This window comes from Aplidium turbinatum, chromosome 12, assembly GCF_918807975.1.
Source record: "Aplidium turbinatum chromosome 12, kaAplTurb1.1, whole genome shotgun sequence".
Taxonomy (NCBI): Eukaryota; Metazoa; Chordata; class Ascidiacea; order Aplousobranchia; family Polyclinidae; genus Aplidium; species Aplidium turbinatum.
The window spans coordinates 9,835,461-9,852,768 of record NC_137483.1 but is presented as its reverse complement, the minus strand read 5'-3'; the positions used below and the strand labels follow the sequence as shown (position 1 = coordinate 9,852,768).

At 43.2% G+C, this 17,308-nt stretch overlaps 1 protein-coding gene across 1 annotated transcript in view; it reads right to left on the bottom strand.

Annotated features, from left to right (window-relative positions):
- Window positions 1–673: 673 nt before the first annotated feature.
- The window catches only part of LOC145780575 (uncharacterized), a 39,472-nt gene continuing 22,837 nt past the window's right edge, over window positions 674–17,308 (bottom strand). The window contains exons 12-20 of the mRNA XM_082592201.1: window positions 10,576–10,702; window positions 8,376–8,518; window positions 7,940–8,121; window positions 7,690–7,818; window positions 5,925–6,044; window positions 4,957–5,175; window positions 2,288–2,433; window positions 1,694–1,900; window positions 674–804 (exon numbers count right to left, since the gene is read on the bottom strand). Of these exons, the coding sequence (XP_082448327.1) occupies window positions 734–804; window positions 1,694–1,900; window positions 2,288–2,433; window positions 4,957–5,175; window positions 5,925–6,044; window positions 7,690–7,818; window positions 7,940–8,121; window positions 8,376–8,518; window positions 10,576–10,702 (1,344 nt within the window). The 3' untranslated portion in view covers window positions 674–733. The remainder of the gene's footprint in view (window positions 805–1,693; window positions 1,901–2,287; window positions 2,434–4,956; window positions 5,176–5,924; window positions 6,045–7,689; window positions 7,819–7,939; window positions 8,122–8,375; window positions 8,519–10,575; window positions 10,703–17,308) is intronic.

Here is a 17,308-nt window from a genome sequence, read left to right as displayed (position 1 = left end):
CCTAATTTTCAACGACATAAATCAATCAGCCAACCAATACACTTTGGGGTACTGCACGACATAGGGAACGCTGGAACAAATTACAACCTGAGCATGTGGTTCATCGGCTATGATATTATAGTAGTAGTATGTAGGCAGTAAAATATTTCACAACTCTTCTCTCGTCCACATTCCGGAGAAAATAACGTTAATTTTTTTTATTTTCACCCCCAAAAGAAGTTATTAAGTATAGAAAAAAAATATTAGCCTAAATCACTCAACAAAATAATGAAGTGATGAGTTGAGCGTATGCATTTCATCTAAACTACCTTCAACAAAACGCAATTTCACAGCAGCTTTACAAATGAAAAAGGTGCCTGCATGCAGCAATAGTCCATTCATCATTTCACTCTTACAACAAAAAGCTTTAAGTTCTAAAAACGGTACAAACAACTAATGCTTTTTTTCATTGACGTACGGTAAGCAAGGACGGTTAGCAAGGACGCATTGAACAGACGTCTACTTACACCCAATCATAGCTGCAAGTTTTTGTTTTGATTTCAGTTCAACTAGAAACGGATCTTTGCATTTGTCAATGCTCAGCATCTCAAAACACAAGACGCTTCCTCAATAACCTACACAGTTTGAACATTACGACAACAATAAATTGTCAATATCGTTTACTGGATTCTTCTAATCACTGATGTAAGTAGTTCTGAAAAGGACAGTTTTTACAAAAGGTACTGCTTCGATTTTAGAGCCTGCTGAATTCTTGTGTCGAAGGTGTAGATGGACGGGTTGCAAGGTTATCATCTGTGACTTTTGCTGTAAATAAACACGTTTATCAGATTCATGACATATTGCTCGGGTAGCGCATTAAATTAAATCAGTAGCATTTAAATTTAACGCGCATTAACTCAAAGATTAAACCACAATTTTTGTAATTCAAGGTATAATATCGTCACTGGAGTATAGCTATCCCAGATATATACTACTATATACCCAGATATACAGATATATACCAGATGTATATACTGGAGTATAGTTATCAACATCTGCGGCATGCAACTGTGGTGCAGAGGAACAGACAGCAGATCACATCCTCTACCACTGCCCGACGTTTACTCCTCCAAGGGAAGTTGGCCTGTCAACGCTGGAGGACTCTACAATCAAGTGGCTGCTTGAAGAATGCCCGCCGACATTTGACCCCAATGAAATGTAGTCCAAAAAACAACCTCTCATACGAAAGAAGAAGCTATCCCAGAAAGCAAAATCCGTCATTTTTACATTGATTCAACGCCAGCAGACGTCCAATCAATTTTAAAATGACAAATTTTTCTGTGTGGATAAGGTTTCCTGCCCTCACAAACCATGCCAAGTTGCATTCCCTAGATCAGTGCTACTCAAACTGTGGAACGCGTAACGGTGCTGGTACGTAAGCACTCCTGGAACGCAATTAATTTGAAAATAGTATATTGAGTAAGTTATTGCTTTGATCCGAATGTGTGTTTCACCATGCTCATATTGCTCAAGTTGTGTTTCTCGGCATAATTTCAGTACTTTCTTATGCTGTTAAAGTGATATAGACTATAACAGGGATGGCAAACCACTCGCCCGCGAATCACAAAAATTGTGTTATCCCTATGAAATTGCTTCATCCCTATGAAACGCTGCTATACTGCTATGCTCATCAAAACAAAAATACTTTGCGTACTTCTGTGTGCAGTTTGCATGGACACATGTCGTCTTGTTGAGCCAGTGAACTGTCTTGATTCAACCCACCTTCCACACGACGACTCAGCAAAAACTTTTTTCCAAATCAAATCAGGCAAGTCAGAGTAAAGAAAAGGATTAAAGGCGCTGTTTATTGGCAACAAAATGATAGCTGAAACAGCATAAGCCTCTTCAGACAATGTGCCACCTGAAAATAAAAAAATGGCTTTGTTGTTAAGCAAAACAAGTGTGTTATTTTGTATATTTTTTCAGAACACATTGTAAAAATAAAACTTTTTGTATGGCTATTATTTTGTACCGATGTGAGCGATGCCGGATTGAAAATTTAGAAACGAGAAAACAATAAAGCCAATCTGTGTGCAATCTTCGTGTCCACCTTCAGGCATGCCTTAAGTATCTTCAAAAAACACAGGCTGTGTGTCCTTGAGCGGTGTCGAAACAGTGTCTTTTCGAGTGCGTATTGAAGCTTTTCCCACTCGGCCATGCATTGCAGCCGACTTTCGCTATTCTAAAATCGTCGTACCAAAAACGTTTTCAAAGCTGCTGCTTTTAGAAATAGAAATAATGTTTTTACCTCCTGCGCTCACAAAACCCATGATGCAAATTGGAATCCAACAGCAAAAGTTCGTGAGAATGATTCTGGTGATCTTGCGTTGAAAAGCGGAATCGCTTTTGCTAGTTACAGTCGCTCCTGCTCTTTGGCTATTTCGGATGGTGATGCTAAAGTGTATATTTATAAATAATTTCGAGAATAACAATGTTTCAGTTTTGTCATGGTTTTTCATTTCCTTAAGTTTTATAGAAATAACTTGGGAACTTTGATGACCGACTTGTGTTACTGGTAGCCTCTACATATAGAAGCACGCAAAAATGCCTGAAATCCGCCCCGATAGCTCACTTGGTTAGCCCGTGACTTCTGGAACGTAAAAGCTTCAAGATCAAGCGGCGCTGGTTCGACTCTCGGGGTATGCGCTTGAGTAACGCACGTTAAGGATTGCTCTCCATTCAGCGGCATCTAATGGATGAAATAATTTCCCAGCAACAAGACTTCAACAATCGGAAACTCCAGTCTGTCAATCTCTGTGACCGGGTCTGCGTCAGTAATTCAAAGCCTCTACAAGTGTGCGAAACTGCCAGGATTAAGCTCTGCAAGAAGCTTTCCCAGTCCGAGAATAAAGATTCAATCAATCAAATAAGTTTCCAAAGTACCTTTCTATGTCCTTGAAGAAACATTCTTCTGACACTCAATGTAGTGTGAGACAATAGAGAGCTTGTACCTCTAAAGCAGGGGTTTTTAAACTGGGGTCCATGAACCCCCAAGGAGTACGCAGACTAGTTTTAGGTGGTCCATGAAGGCCCAATGGAAATATTAGGGTATAATTTCAAAAATGAAATAAATTTTTCAAAAGAAAAGATATTAAGTTCAAACAACGCTGATGATTTCTAGTTTGGCATTTCCAGATAATTGTTATGTTATTGTACTGTTTTTTTGTTACGTACGATTATTACGTCTCTTTCCACATTGTTATTTTTGCCGCTATTTGAACATTGCAAAATTTTATCAGTTGCTGCTAGGCTAGACGTGCTCTACCACTTTCTCTGCACACAGACATGTGCAGACATTTGGAAGCATTGCAAAACTCTTTCAGAGGTTAGGCTACTGCTTAGCCGCAGAAGATGTTAAAAATACAGCATAGATGTTTTACCCTTTCCTCGTTGAACTGGAATCTATCAGTGGTGAGGACCTAACAAAAGAGTTCATTAAACTATAAGGGCAGTGAAATCATTGAGAATGTCTTTCAATTCGAAAAGTATTGGCGATTTTTGGAGTTCGTTGACGCAAGCACATCCTCTTTTGGTAAAGAGAGCAATGGCTGGTATAATCCTTTTTGCGACTCCATATTTATATATTTATGTGAGTCAGGATCATCTTTATGGTAACTATCAAAACAAACAGTCGAAACCGATTGAATGCAAAGGATGACATGCGTGTTGCCCTATCAAAGACGACGATCGCCAAGTATTCAGATCGCCAAGTATTCAGATCCCCATCCGAAAACCAGTTGGGACATGGCCTCTCTAGACTTGCCTCATCAAGGCGTAACCGTTTGCTCACTGGTGTTGGACGCTATATGGTGCAGACATGTTGCGCTGGGGCTTGGCAGAGAGTGCTGCTTGTGAGTGTGGCGAAATGCAGACGGCAGCCCACATTATCAAGGATTGCCTGCTATATAGACCACCCCATGGTATGGAAAGCCTAATTTCCATCGATGACACCAGGCAGTGGCTAACCAACGGATGCCCTGACATATAGCGACAATACGAGAGAAGACGAAGAAACAATGTCATGTTCTTGTTGAAGACAATCAGCAGCATCCTTCACATTAATGAAATTAAATCAAAGATATTGAAGAACAATCTGCATTCGATATTTCTTAAATTTAATAAAACATAAATTTGTTACCAATTCATTTTAATTTTATTGCGTTATGTCCAATTCATGCTGAGCAAAAAAGTTTCTCTGACTAGGCCACAAAGGGGCTCCACGCAAACGAAGTTTTTTAAGGGGTCCGCGTTAAAAAAAGTTTAAGAACCCCTGCTCTGAAGAAACCCCATTAGTCAATCTTAATTGTTCTCCAGATGCTTTGTATTCTTCAATTTGTCAAGAATTTGATGAGTTAAGGTTATTTATGGTTTCGGCTCTTCTTTACAGAACTATTGTTTTTGTCCAATAAGTAGCCTAAATTTGGCTTTGTGAGATTTTTCGCTCAAATGCAAGGTCGGAAAGAGAGCAAGGGCTGTTTACGATATTTTTATTGTAGGATACATTGATAATAATTTCGATTTGAAACACATTGCAAGTCAACTTACTGCGTTTGACTTCATACCGCAGTATGGCAACACAAAATTTTAATAGCCCCAACAGCCAACACATTAATACCCCTACAAGGTTATCACTGGGCAACATGAAAATGTTATTGAAAAGCTTATTCTTTGGATTTCGACAATTTACATTTTAGAAACACTCCCGAGCTGGTCAATAAAAGTTCATGATATGTGGTTGACCACAAGCAACAGCGCTACTTCCTTCATTGATCTTTGTTAAAGCATAAGTTTTGAGGTATACGATTTTTAGGTGTAATCCAGAAACTTAATAATGGGAAGTTGGTTATACAGTATAGTCTACAAGGCCATGAATAGGCTAAATGCTATTTGGACTGTAAAGTTAGCTAAGCTTCTTACCTGTAAATTGCAGTGTAAGCGCATAACATGTAGATAAATGCCAGAAAGTTTATTATGATAAGAAACAAAGAAAATCCCCATGAACGATCAGTTGAAGAATCCGGAAATATTCGAGGAAGACAGACTCCGTGTGCGGAATAATATCCGAAGTAAAGGCTTGGTTTGGAATTTTCGTTCAATTGAGAAACCGTATCGATCATGTTCTTCCATGTTAGAGATCTGGTGAAGATTACTTTGTTATTACCTGACTATGAACTTCCGCAGCCTACTTTACAGGTTGCCTGGCTGGTCAAAAACTTCTTCTGTCTCCAAGCAGTTAGGGCTTAGATTATCGAAGAAATCATTACATCTCAAAACAGTTGGGTAAAAAACATTAGAAACAAAAACCAAAACATTTCTTGTTTTGAATTGCTTTAAATATTTGTTCAAGATCAAGTGATAATTAGACACCCTTGTTGCTAAAACTGTATACATCGATGATATGGCACAATTTAAGATATTTTGAGATATTTTCTGTAACTGTAAGCAAGTCTATTCAGTCGAACTTTAAAATAGTAACACCAAACACTGCACAGTATCTTACACTTGGCTCCATCATATTCATGATTAATTTTATTTGCAAAGTGACAAAGCGCTATCATACCGTAGTAGGCGAGCCTGTCACAGACCTTCTATTTTTAGTCAACAAAACTATTAATAACAAAATATAGGTTTAAACTATTTTAAAATCAATATAGGCTACTTAGAACATAATTATGCCAAACCGAGTAAATTTACAGCTGCTTAATCTATAGGTCTGGAATTGTAAACTTAGTAGGAGTTAGGTATAAACATGGCAACCTAAAGTATATCGACCGTTATGGGTGTAAAATATTACAAGTATGTAGATAACGGTGACCTACATTTGCGCTGCATTGATGTTAAAGTTATGCCTTTTTTCAATAGTTTTCATTGTCTGCTTGATTCACCTGTCAGTATTCCAAGCAAAGAAATCGTTGTTGCCATTGCCTTGCAACGCCCACAGTCTGGTTGTAAAGTCTTCCATTTCTTTCCTTTCAACTAACGCCAGGAAAGGATTGTCTTCATACCTGTTTTCCAACAAGACACTTTGTGAGTAAAGTTGTCCTTTGTCGCAAATACGGTATAAGCATATTTCTATGCTATAGGTTTTCTGAACGACTTAACATTAGGGCAGCCTGAGCTTACTTTACAAAAAAGTCGTTCATAGTATGAACGACTTTTTTGGCAACTTTCATACTGGCAAGAAACGTCAACATAAGCTCTTTAACCTTTTTCTCGTCGAGGAACCTCTAGTTCACTTTCGCGTTTGTCGGGGAACCGCACTAATAAAACTTCAAATTAAAACAATAACGTTCTTGTTAAAAGCATAACAAAGAACAAGTGACGCAACAACTATCGATGTTTCTGCACGGTAATCTAAAAATTTAGCATGACGCAGCAATATACTGAAGCAAAAAAATGATATTCCTAGAAAAATTAGGAACCGTCATGGAACCATATGGAACCCTTTAAACCAGGAGTTCTTCAACTGGGGTACGTGAACCCCCAAGGGGTACGCGGACTAGTTCTATGGGGTCCATGAAGGCCCAATGGAAATCTTAGTGTGTAATTTGAAAAATGGAATAAATTTTTCAAAAGTAAAAAGATTAAGATCAAATAACTATCCTATCTGCCCTATCAAACACGAATCCACAATTTCATGTTCTTGTTGAAGACAAATAGCAGCATTTTTCACATTAATGAAATTAAATCAAAGATATTGAAAAACAATCTGCATTCGATATTTTTTAAATTTAATAAAACATAAATTTTGTTACCAATTCATTTAAATTTTATTGCGTTATGTCCAATTCATGCTGATCAAAAAAGTTTCTCGAACTAGGCCACAAAGGCGGTCCACGCAAACCAATTTTTTTAAGGGGTCCGCGTTAAAAAATGTTTAAGAACCCCTGCTTTAAACTCATTGAACCTCACTGCATGGGTTCCGCTGAACCCTTGTTGAAGAGTACTGATATAGACTAATTACTGTAAGTCATAGGTACTTCAGCCTTCCGTAAGAAAACAACCCAACCAGACGTCGCCAAGTATGTACACATGGATACCTAGACATAGAGCTACAGCTACCATGTTCAGGTAGCCATAATATGTGCATTATGTAGAACAACCAGTTAGCTTGCTCATTCTGGATAGTTATCAGAAGGTGGCTTCAACAATGAAGATTCTTTTTGAAACGAACAAAACCAAAAAGTGGATTTCATCACTTGTCTCGGGCTGACATTTTGCAAGACAGCTTACTGATCGAAATATGTCACGTAGGCACTGCCACATCCTTCAAAGGTAAGGTAACGAAATCGCGTCAGTAAATCTATGTTTTGGTGAGGCCTATGTCAAAGTGAGTCAATATCAACGAAACAAAACAGGAAGCACGTTTCATTGGTCATGCACGCTTCAAGCAGGAAGACCATTAAAAATAGGATTACCGTAGACTCATCTTGAAACGGTTAGGAGATATTAGCTTATTGTCAAAAGCACACCAACGTTCAGTGTACTGTTGGTTCAAGATGTTATGCAGTTTCAAACTTTTTGCCGTTTTGTTTTACATGAATTAGTTTTTGCGTTCGAATTCTAAATTCCACCGCTTTGTTGGTCTACTGTTTGCAATAGCTGTGAGTGTGACAACTTTCCCGTCAAGATTATATGTGTTGAACTTACCAGACTTCAGAGACAAAGTAGTTGGTCTGAGATTCTGACAATGGTGCCAATGCAAGTATGAAGGCAGCAAACCAAGCAAAAAATATGGCTGCAAAGATATATCGTCTTTGCGAAACCGTGTTCATTGGCCTAAAAGTATGAAAAAATTAAACTTATATCATTTCCAAAATACAAAAGAAAATATATTGCAGGCCATGGATGATGCTGTTATAAAATTAGAAACTACGAAAAATTTAAAGGTTAAACCTACCTTGCAACAAGAAACAAACGCATAGTAGCCATGATGGTCAGCAAAAATACTGAACATTGTACGCTTATCAGAGCAATGGCCCCTATTCCTGAACAAGTCCTGCTGGCTCTCCACTGAATATCCCTTCGGCAATATATTTCACTGTAGGCGCTGTTGGCTACCCCAAGGCTAATCAGATAAATCTAAGAAAATCGGTTGATTGAATGAATAAAGAAAAAGAGAATAATACTTTCTACAAACAAATAGGCTAAGCTGCAAACATGATAGCCATAAAAAACTACTGAACTTAAAACTTTATGATCTAAAATAAAAATTAATCAAGCCACAGATTTGAATAACATTTCTATCCAAGCGCAAAAGCTTTACAACTAGAATTTCATTTATTCTTGAAATTTTACTTTTATGAACATGTAGGTGCATCCAAGTGAAATCTTACCCCAAGAAATAAATCCGCCAGAGCCAAGTTCGTGACCAAAATTCGATGGTTGTAAGCAATAGGAGATAAGGAATCTTTATTTGAGTAGAGTTGGCGAGTATTGTGAAGTATGACTCCGATATTTCCAAACGTAGCAAATATGCCTGTGCGAATGCAATCAAAGTGTGAAAGATACTTTTGTATTAACCAGATAAAAAAATGATACGTAGAAACATTCAACAAAGCATCAGCGTAAAATCACATTATCGGAAAGCTTAGTAGCCTATAGCGTTAACTGGGTTGCTAGCAATAATTGTTACTTGCTCAATTAAAACTTGCTTAATCGTGGTTGTTTTGGGTAATGTCGGCTTGTGAGATACAGATGCTGCGTCCAACAACCATTTGTTTGACTGCTTTGGCTCTATGCCGCTCAATCAAAAACTATGCGAACCCTATGTGGAGTTTTCAAGACACAAAAAAGGTCAATCTCATATGCTGGACTGGCTCCCTAGTGAGTTGGACAAAAGTTCACGCTATAAGACATGGTGTTATAAACCCAATATATCAACATCAACTTACTCAATACTGATATCATATCATTATAGATTTGGTCGCGCCCGGGACGATAAAGATACTACTGGCTATAATAGTCAATACGCCAGTACGTCAACGAACGGCTAAAGTGGCAATCAACTATACTGTATACATTTCGTCTAGAACAGGGTTTTTAAACGTGCCGCACTGTTTGGCCACATACACATAGCAAGCTTGGTCCAGGGGCCACAACTGGAAATATTGTATCTATTGTTCACAATGGTTCTTATTATGTATTATGACGCATGTGGGAATCGCACTGAGATGCTCAGTGAAAGGATGTTCACTCCTTGTTCACACACAAAACGCGAGTAAGCCATTCAACCGCAAAACAGCAGCGGATTTTTTGTCTGGTTTTTCGACTTCATGAGCTACTACAGACAAAATGTAACTACAAGAGATGTAGCCTATGGTAAAGATTTGTTTGCTTGATTTTACACTGGTTGAACTTGTGGGGTTACCTATCAAAAATAATGCTTATTAAATGTTGTAAACTGGAGACATAGCGGAAATTGTCTAAAAGGTCACACATTATAAACTCCACCCCTTTCCGCCGGCCAAAAATTTTAAGCTCTTGGGCCACACCCCTGATCTAAAATCGTCTCCGTTTGGCATAGCGAGAGAACACTCTGGTGGACGAACAGGCTTTATTTATACCAGTTAATGTTTTGATCAAAATACTTGATACATATTTCAACGTTTGAACACTGATACTGTTTGATAAGTGAAACTATGTTGTCGTTTGCTGCTAAACTTGTCACAATCCACACATCAACCGTTCGAAGTAAGCAAATTAGTTTTTTTTATATCGATTCAACGTTTCTTGACAACTAGTCAATGTAAAAATGGAATCGTTTCAAAAGCTGACAAATATCCCAGCTTGCAAAATTCGTTCTTTTTGAACAATACGAATTTTTGTGAGGTGGGAGACAGCAAGAAAAACCGCAAAGATTGAAACCTTAAGATAATTTATCAACTTTCAGTTTCCGGGAGGCAACTTTCCAAAAGGAACCATAAAAAATACCCTTTGAGCAACAAAGGAAAACGTAATTCCTAGATGAATTAAGTCATCGGTTTGCCATCGGCTGCTTTGGCGCAGAGGGTTAGGGCGGTGGTAGTCATTGCATTGACGTGGGTTTGATTCCCACCACTGCTATTGCTCTGTTTCCTTCCGTAATTACCAAACAAAGTTCAGAGGGGATTTTTTAATGGTACCTTTTGGAAAGTTGCTTCCGGGAGAGGATAGTAAATCGCAACAGCTGCTCGTATAAAATGATATAAAAGCAAAACAAAGTTGTTATTTTTAAAATACCTTTAAAAAAATCATTGTTTGTCTGTTACACAAAAACAAGAAATTTTGATTTCACAAGTTTTATAATCATAGAGAAATTTTCTCACTCTTGTAAACAAATGGCGATGATATTTGCAATAACAGAGTTGTAAGCGTTTGAATTTAGTGCTAAATAAAGACCTATGAGTCTTCAGTCAAAATGGGAACCTGGACATGATTGGGTTAACATAATTTCACTTTAGACGTTGTTTTACTGCAATATATGATGTATTGTACTCTATAGGTTAGCTGGTGATGAGTTACATAAATTTTATTAACTAATTGTTTAGTTTTTACCAATAATCCAAACAAAAACTTGAAGCACGTAAGAACTGATAAGAAACGAATCAGATGAAATTGGGCTCTTGGAGCAATTCTGGCATTCATCTTCACCATCTTGGCAATCTTGGATACCGTTGCATACCTAAACAAAACGGAGAAAGAAATTAATAAATATTTTTTCCAGAATTTACAGCTGAAGAGTAAAGACAACAACATAACACGAAGACCCAATCATCCAATAGCCAGTTTCAATTAAAATTCGTTTGATTAAGCTTGGATGAAGTTTATAAATTTTACGCTTCAACCCAAAAGTTCACTAATTGATTTTATTAAACACTGTTGTTGCTTCGATCTCATTAACGTTACAGCAGCAAGTATCGAAACCTTGCCGGTGGAGTGAGGTGACACTCCACTAACCGCTACGCCACTCCTTGCCCATTGCGATTGCAGCCTTTTAAGAGTTAAGTGAGACTACCAGTGACAACACCGAGAATCGAACCCAGGTCGGTGGAGTGAGGTGTCACTCCACTAACCGCTACGCCACTCCTTGCCCATTGAAGAGTTAAGCGAGACTACCCGTGACAACACCGAGAATCGAACCCAGGTCGGTGGAGTGAGGTGCCATTCCACTAACCGCTACGCCACTCCTTGCCCATTGCGATTGCAGCCTTTTAAGAGTTAAGTGAGACTACCCGTGACATCACCGAGAATCGAACCCAGGTCGGTGGACTGAGGTGCCACTCCACTAACCGCTACGCCACTCCTTGCCCATTGGAGATTGCAGTCTTCTAAGCGTTAAGTGCGACTACACGTGACAACACCGAGAATCGAACCCAAGTCGGTGGAGTGAAGTGCCACTCCACTAACCGCTACGCCACTCTTTGCCCATTGCGATTGCAGCCGTTTAAGAGTTAAGTGAGACTACACGTGACAACACCGAGAATCGAACCCAAGTTGGTGTAGTGAGGTGCCACTCCACTAACCGCTACGCCACTCTTTGCCCATTGCGATTGCAACCTTTTAAGAGTTAAGTGAGACTACCCGTGACAACACAGAGAATCGAACCCAGGTCGGTGGAGTGAGGTGCCACTCCACTAACCGTTACGCCACTCCTTGCCCATTGCGATTGCAACCTTTTAGGTGGAGTGAGGTGCCACTCCACTAACCGTGGAGTGAGGTGGTAGGTGGTAGGAGGAGGTAGGTGCAGGTAGGTGGAGTGAGGTGCCACTCCACTAACCGCTAAGCCACTCCTTGCCCATTGCGATTGCAGCCTTTTAAGAGCTAAGTGAGACTACCCGTGTGACAACACCGAGAATTGAACCCAGGTCTGTGGAATGAGATGCCAGGAGTGAGGTGGAGTGAGGTGCAACTCCACTAACCGCTACGCCCTCCTTGCCCATTGGAGATTGCAGCTTTTTAAGCGTTTACTCGTGACAACACCGAGAATCGAACCCAGATCGGTGGAGTGAGGTGCCACTCCACTAACCGCTACGCCACTCCTTGCCCATTGGGGATTGCAGCCATTTAAGCGTTAAGTGAGACTACCCGTGACAACACCGAGAATCGAACCCAGGTCAACACCGAGGTGAGGTGCAACTCCACTAACCGCTACGCCACTCCTTGCCCATTGGAGATTGCAGCTTTTTAAGCGTTTACTCGTGACAACACCGAGAATCGAACCCAGGTTAGTGGAGTGAGTTGCCACTCCACTAACCGCTACGACACTCCTTGCCCATTGGAGATTGCAACCTTTTAAGAGTTAAGTGAGGCTACCCGTGACATCACCGAGAATCGAACCCAGGTAGGTGGAGTGAGGTGCCACTCCACTAACCGCTAAGCCACTCCTTGCCCATTGCGATTGCAGCCTTTTAAGAGCTAAGTGAGACTACCCGTGTGACAACACCGAGAATTGAACCCAGGTCTGTGGAATGAGATGCCACTCCACTAACCGCTACGCCACTCCTTGCCCATTGCGATTGCAACCTTGAGTTAAGTGAGATTACCCGTGACAACACCGAGAATCGAACCCAGGTTGGTGGAGTGAGGTGCCACTCCACTCACCGCTACGCCACTCCTTGCCCATTGGAGATTGCAGCCTTTTAAGCGTTAAGTGAGACTACCCGTGACAACACCGAGAATCGAACCCAAGTTGGTGTAGTGAGGTGCAACTCCACTAACCGCTACGCCCTCCTTGCCCATTGGAGATTGCAGCTTTTTAAGCGTTTACTCGTGACAACACCGAGAATCGAACCCAGGTCGGTGGAATGAGTTGCCACTCCACTAACCGCTACGCCACTCCTTGCCCATTGGAGATTGCAGCCATTTAAGCGTTAAGTGAGACTACCCGTGACAACACCGAGAATCGAACCCAGGTCCGTGGAGTGAGGTGTAAATCCACTAACCGCTACGCCACTCTTTGCACAACGCAATTGCAACCCTTTAAGAGTTAAGTGAGACTACCCGTGTCAACACCGAGAATCGAACCCAGGTTGGTGGAGTGAGGTGCCACTCCACTAACCGCTACGCCACTCTTTGGCCATTGCGATTGCAACCTTTTAAGAGTTAAGTGAGACTACCCGTGACAACACCGAGAATCGAACCCAGGTCAGTGGAGTGAGGTTCCACTCCAAGAACCGCTACGCCACTCCTTGCCCATTGCGATTGCAGCCTTTGAGTTAAGTGAGACTACCCGTGACAACACCGAGAATCGAACCCAGGTCGGTGGAGTGAGGTGCCACTCCACTAACCGCTACGCCACTCCTTGCCCATTGCGATTGCAACCTTTTAAGAGTTAAGTGAGATTACCCGTGTGACAACACCGAGAATCGAACCCAGGTCCGTGGAGTGAGGTGCCACTCTACTAACCGCTACGCCACTCCTTGCCCATTGCGATTGCAGCCTTTTAAACGTTAAGTGAGACTACCCGTGTGACAACACCGAGAATCGAACCCAGGTTGGTGGAGTGAGGTGCTACTCCACTAACCGTTACGCCACTCCTTGCCCATTGGAGATTGCAGCTTTTTAAGCGATTACTCGTGACAACACCGAGAATCGAACCCAGGTTGGTGGAGTGAGGTGCAACTCCACTAACCGCTACGCCCTCCTTGCCCATTGGAGATTGCAGCTTTTTAAGCGTTTACTCGTGACAACACCGAGAATCGAACCCAGGTAGGTGGAGTGAGGTGCCACTCCACTAACCGCTAAGCCACTTTTTGCCCATTGCGATTGCAGCCTTTTAAGAGCTAAGTGAGACTACCCGTGTGACAACACCGAGAATTGAACCCAGGTCTGTGGAATGAGGTGCCACTCCACTAACCGCTACGCCACTCCTTGCCCATTGCGATTGCAACCTTTTAAGAGTTAAGTGAGATTACCCGTGACAACACCGAGAATCGAACCCAGGTTGGTGGAGTGAGGTGCCACTCCACTAACCGCTACGCCACTCCTTGCCCATTGGAGATTGCAGCCTTTTAAGCGTTAAGTGAGACTACCCGTGACAACACCGAGAATCGAACCCAAGTTGGTGGAGTGAGGTGCCACTCCACTAACCGCTACGCCACTCCTTGCCCATTGGAGATTGCAGCCTTTTAAGCGTTAAGTGAGACTACCCGTGACAACACCGAGAATCGAACCCAGGTTAGTGGAGTGAGTTGCCACTCCACTAACCGCTACGCCACTCATTGCCCATTGCGATTGCAGCCTTTTGAGAGTTAAGTGAGACTACACGTGACAACACCGAGAATCGAACCCAGGTTGGTGGAGTGAGATGCCACTCCACTATCCGCTACGCCACTCTTTTCCCAATGCGATTGCAGCCTTTTAAGAGCTGAGTGAAACTACCCGTGTGACAACACCGAGAATCGAACCCAGGTCGGTGGAGTGAGGTGCTATTCCACTAATCGCTACGCCACTTCTTGCCCATTGCGATTGCAGCCGTTTAAGAGCTAAGTGAGACTACCCATGTGACAACACCGAGAATCGAACCCAGGTCAGTGGAGTGAGGTGGCACTCCACTAACCGCTACACCACTCCTTGCCCATTGCGATTGCAGCCTTTTAAGCGTTAAGACTACAGACTACCTGTGACATCACCGAGAATCGAACCCGAGAATCGAACCCAAGGAGTGGCGTACAGGTTCCACTCCACCAACCGCTACGCCACTCCTTGCCCATTGCGTTTGCAGCCGTTTAAGCGTTAAGTGAGACTACCTGTAACAACACCGAGAATCGAACCCAGGTCGCTGGAGTGAGGTGCCACTCCACTAACCGCTACACCACTCCTTGCCCATTGCGATTGCAGCCGTTTAAGAGTTAATTGAGACTACCCGTGACAACACCGAGAATCGAACCTAGGTCAGTGGAGTGAGGTGCCACTCCCCCAACCGCTACGCCACTCCTTGCCCATTGCGATTGCAGCCTTTTAAGAGCTGAGTGAGACCACCCGTGTGACAACACCGAGAATCGAACTCAGGTCAGTGGAGTGAGGTGCCACTCCACTTAACCGCTACGCCACTCCTTGCCCATTGCGATTGCAGCCTTTTAAGAGTTAAGTGAGACTACCCGTGACATCACCGAGAATCGAACCCAGGTCGGTGGAGTGAGGTGCCACTCCACTAACCGCGACGCCACTCTTTGCCCATTGCGATTGCAGCTATTTAAGAGTTAAGTGAGACTACCCGTGACAACACCGAGAATCGAACCCAGGTCGGTGGAGTGAGGTGCCACTCCACTAACCGCGACGCCACTCTTTGCCCATTGCAATTGCAGCCTTTTAAGAGTTAAGTGAGACTACCCGTGACAACACCGAGAATCGAACCCAGGTCAGTGGAGTGAGGTTCCACTCCACTAACCGCTACGCCACTCCTTGCCCATTGCGATTGCAACCTTTTAAGAGTTAATTGAAACTACCCGTGACAACACCGAGAATCGAACCCAGGTCGGTGGAGTGAGGTTCCACTCCACCAACCGCTACACCACTCCTTGCCCATTGCGATTGCAGCCTTTTAAGCGTTAAGTAAGACTACCCGTGACAACACCGAGAATCGAACCCAGGTCGCTGGAGTGAGGTGCCACTCCACTAACCGCTACACCACTCCTTGCCCATTGCGATTGCAGCCTTTTAAAAGTTACGTAAGACTACCGTGACAACACCGAGAATCGAACCCAGGTCGGTAGAGTGAGGTGCCACTCCACTAACCGCTACGCCACTCATTGCCCATTGCGATTGCAGCCTTTTAAGTGTTTATCCGTGACAACACCGAGAATTGAACCCAGGTCGGTGGAGTGAGGTGCTACTCCACTAACCGCTACGCCATTCCTTGCCCATTGCGACCTTTTAAGAGTTAAGTGAGACTACCCGTGACAACACCGAGAATCGAACCCAGGTCGCTGGAGTGAGGTGCCACTCCACTAACCGCTACACCACTCCTTGCCCATTGCGATTGCAGCTATTTAAGAGTTAAGTGAGACTACCCGTGACATCACCGAGCATCGAACCCAGGTCGGTGGAGTGAGGTGCCACTCCACTAACCGCTACGCCACTCATTGCCCATTGCGATTGCAGCCTTTTGAGTGTTTATCCGTGACAACACTGAGAATCGAACCCAGGTCGGTGGAGTGAGGTGCTACTCCACTAACCGCTACGCCACTCCTTGCCCATTGCGATTGCAGCCGTTTAAGAGCTAAGTGAGACTACCCGTGTGACAACACCGAGAATCGAACCCAGGTCAGTGGAGTGAGGTGCCACTCCACTAACCGCTACGCCACTCCTTGCCCATTGCGATTGCAGCCTTTTAAGCGTTAAGACTACAGACTACCTGTGACATCACCGAGAATCGAACCCGAGAATCGAACCCAAGGAGTGGCGTAGAGGTTCCACTCCACCAACCGCTACGCCACTCCTTGCCCATTGCGATTGCAGCCGTTTAAGCGTTAAGTGAGACTACCTGTAACAACACCGAGAATCGAACCCAGGTCGCTGGAGTGAGGTGCCACTCCACTAACCGCTACACCACTCCTTGCCCATTGCGATTGCAGCCTTTTAAGAGTTAAGTAAGACTACCCATGACAACACCGAGAATCGAACCCAGGTCGGTGGAGTGAGGTGCCACTCCACCAACCGCTACGCCACTCCTTGCCCATTGCGATTGCAGCTATTTAAGAGTTAAGTGAGACTACCCGTGACATCACCGAGCATCGAACCCAGGTCGGTGGAGTGAGGTGCCACTCCACTAACCGCTACGCCACTCATTGCCCATTGCGATTGCAGCCTTTTAAGTGTTTATCCGTGACAACACCGAGAATTGAACCCAGGTCGGTGGAGTGAGGTGCTACTCCACTAACCGCCACGCCACTCCTTGCCCATTGCGATTGCAGCCGTTTAAGAGTTAAGTGAGACTATCCGTGTGACAACACCGAGAATCGAACCCAGGTCGGTGGAGTGAGGTGCCACTCCACTAACCGCTACGCCACTCCTTGCCCATTTCGACCTTTTAAGAGTTAAGTGAGACTACCCGTGACAACACCGAGAATCGAACCCAGGTCGCTGGAGTGAGGTGCCACTCCACTAACCGCTACGCCACTCTTTGCCAATTGCGATTGCAACCTTTTAAGAGTTAATTGAGACTACCCGTGACAACACCGAGAATCGAACCCAGGTCAGTGGAGTGAGGTTCCACTCCACCAACCGCTACGCCACTCCTTGCCCATTGCGATTGCAGCCTTTTAAGAGTTAAGTGAGACTACCCGTG